The sequence below is a fragment of the Hylobates moloch genome, unplaced genomic scaffold (genome assembly GCF_009828535.3).
Source record: "Hylobates moloch isolate HMO894 unplaced genomic scaffold, HMol_V3 SCAFFOLD_4632, whole genome shotgun sequence".
In the NCBI taxonomy this organism is placed as follows: Eukaryota; Metazoa; Chordata; class Mammalia; order Primates; family Hylobatidae; genus Hylobates; species Hylobates moloch.
The window spans coordinates 540-2152 of record NW_026656907.1 but is presented as its reverse complement, the minus strand read 5'-3'; the positions used below and the strand labels follow the sequence as shown (position 1 = coordinate 2152).

Below are 1613 nucleotides of genomic sequence, written 5' to 3'. Positions count from 1 at the left end.
ATAAACAATTCCCATATAATTGGGCCAGGTGCAGTGGCTCACGCCTGTAATCCCAGGACTTTGGGAGGCTGAGGAGGGTAGATCACCTGAGATCAGCAGTTCGAGACCAGCCTAGCTAATGTGGTGAAACCCCGTCTCTACTAAAAATACAAAAATTCGCCAGGGGTGGTGGTGGGTGCCTGTAATCCCAACTACTCTGGAGGCTGAGGCAGGAGAATTGCTTGAACCCAGGAGGTGGAGGTTGCAGTGAGCTGAGATTGTGCCGTTACACTCCAGCCTGGGTGGCAGAGTGAGACTCTGTCACAAACAAACAAACAAACAAACAAACCAAAAAAAACCCAAAAAACTGAAAAAACAAAGTTCCCATATAATTAGAGTATATACTTCTATTGTTACTTTTTTCTCAATTTATTAATGACATACTGTAAACAACATTAAAAATAATGATCCCTTTTATTTCTCAGCCCCAGCACAGCTGCCTCCTCCCTGGGGTTTCTGACACTCTCAGGATGCGGGTTTTCACACTGTGTCTCTTGCACAGTAATACGTGGCCGTGTCCTCAGATCTCAGGCTGCTCAGCTCCATGTAGGCTGTGCTGATGGACGTGTCCCTGGTCATGGTGACTCTGCCTTGGAACTTCTGTGCGTAGTCTGTGCCACCACTGTTAGGGTTGATCCGTCCCATCCACTCAAGCCCTTGTCCAGGGGCCTGTCGCACCCAGTGCATATAGTAGCTGGTGAAGGTGTATCCAGAAGCCTTGCAGGAGACCTTCACTGAGGCCCCAGGCTTCTTCACCTCAGCCCCAGACTGCACCAGCTGCACCTGGGAGTGGACACCTGTGGAGAGGACACAGGAGTGGATGAGATCTCCCTTGACTGGCCTCAATCTCCTCCTCATCACTGGGACTAGGGAGCCTCTTACCTGTAGCTGCTGCCACCAAGAAGAGGATTCTCCAGGTCCAGTCCATGGTGAGGAGCTGAGCTCTCAGGGGATTCTCTGGAGGACGGATGTGGTTGTTGGGTGATGCTCTCAGGGCAAGGACAGATCTGTATTTACTTCAGTAAATCTCAGGTTATTTGCATATTCATGAGGGATATTATTACATAGCTCTAGACTTGATCCAAGGTGAGAAGCAGAACACACATTATTTATGGGCCATGCGAGAGTGGGACGCTGAAGTCCCTGTCCTAACCCTTGTTTAATGATGTGTGTTCCCTTGTATGCCCAGAACTCTGCTAAAATAGGTTGTCTCTGCTGAAAACAAGTTCCCACAGAACATGGTCCTCCAAGTGAACCCATACTTAAATGGCACTTTGACACCTTCATGCTTTTCTGGGCTTTGCTTTCTGCATGCCTTACTACTGTCTCTGCTAAGATTGGCAAGCACTGAATTAATAAAACCATCCATTTTCTCCATCTCCTAACTATTAAGATATCTGAAAATCCTAGAAATTTCTCCTTTTAAATGTGATTCTCGTTGACTTGTTAGGTTAGGTAAATCCTACAAATAGAACCGTATACTTAAAGACACATCAATAGTCTTTACTAAATTCTTACTTAACTTATTACAGTGTGTTTGTTTGAGAAAAGGAAGACCTCAGCCCCCGGGAGGA

General features: G+C 46.6%; 1 gene segment (V, D, J or C); it reads right to left on the bottom strand.

The window, feature by feature from the left end:
- Positions 1-385: 385 nt before the first annotated feature.
- LOC116465360 (immunoglobulin heavy variable 1-2-like) lies at positions 386-1042 on the bottom strand. The segment is given in 2 exon segments: positions 386-836; positions 922-1042. Coding segments are annotated over 2 exon segments (363 nt in total).
- Positions 1043-1613: the final 571 nt, after the last annotated feature.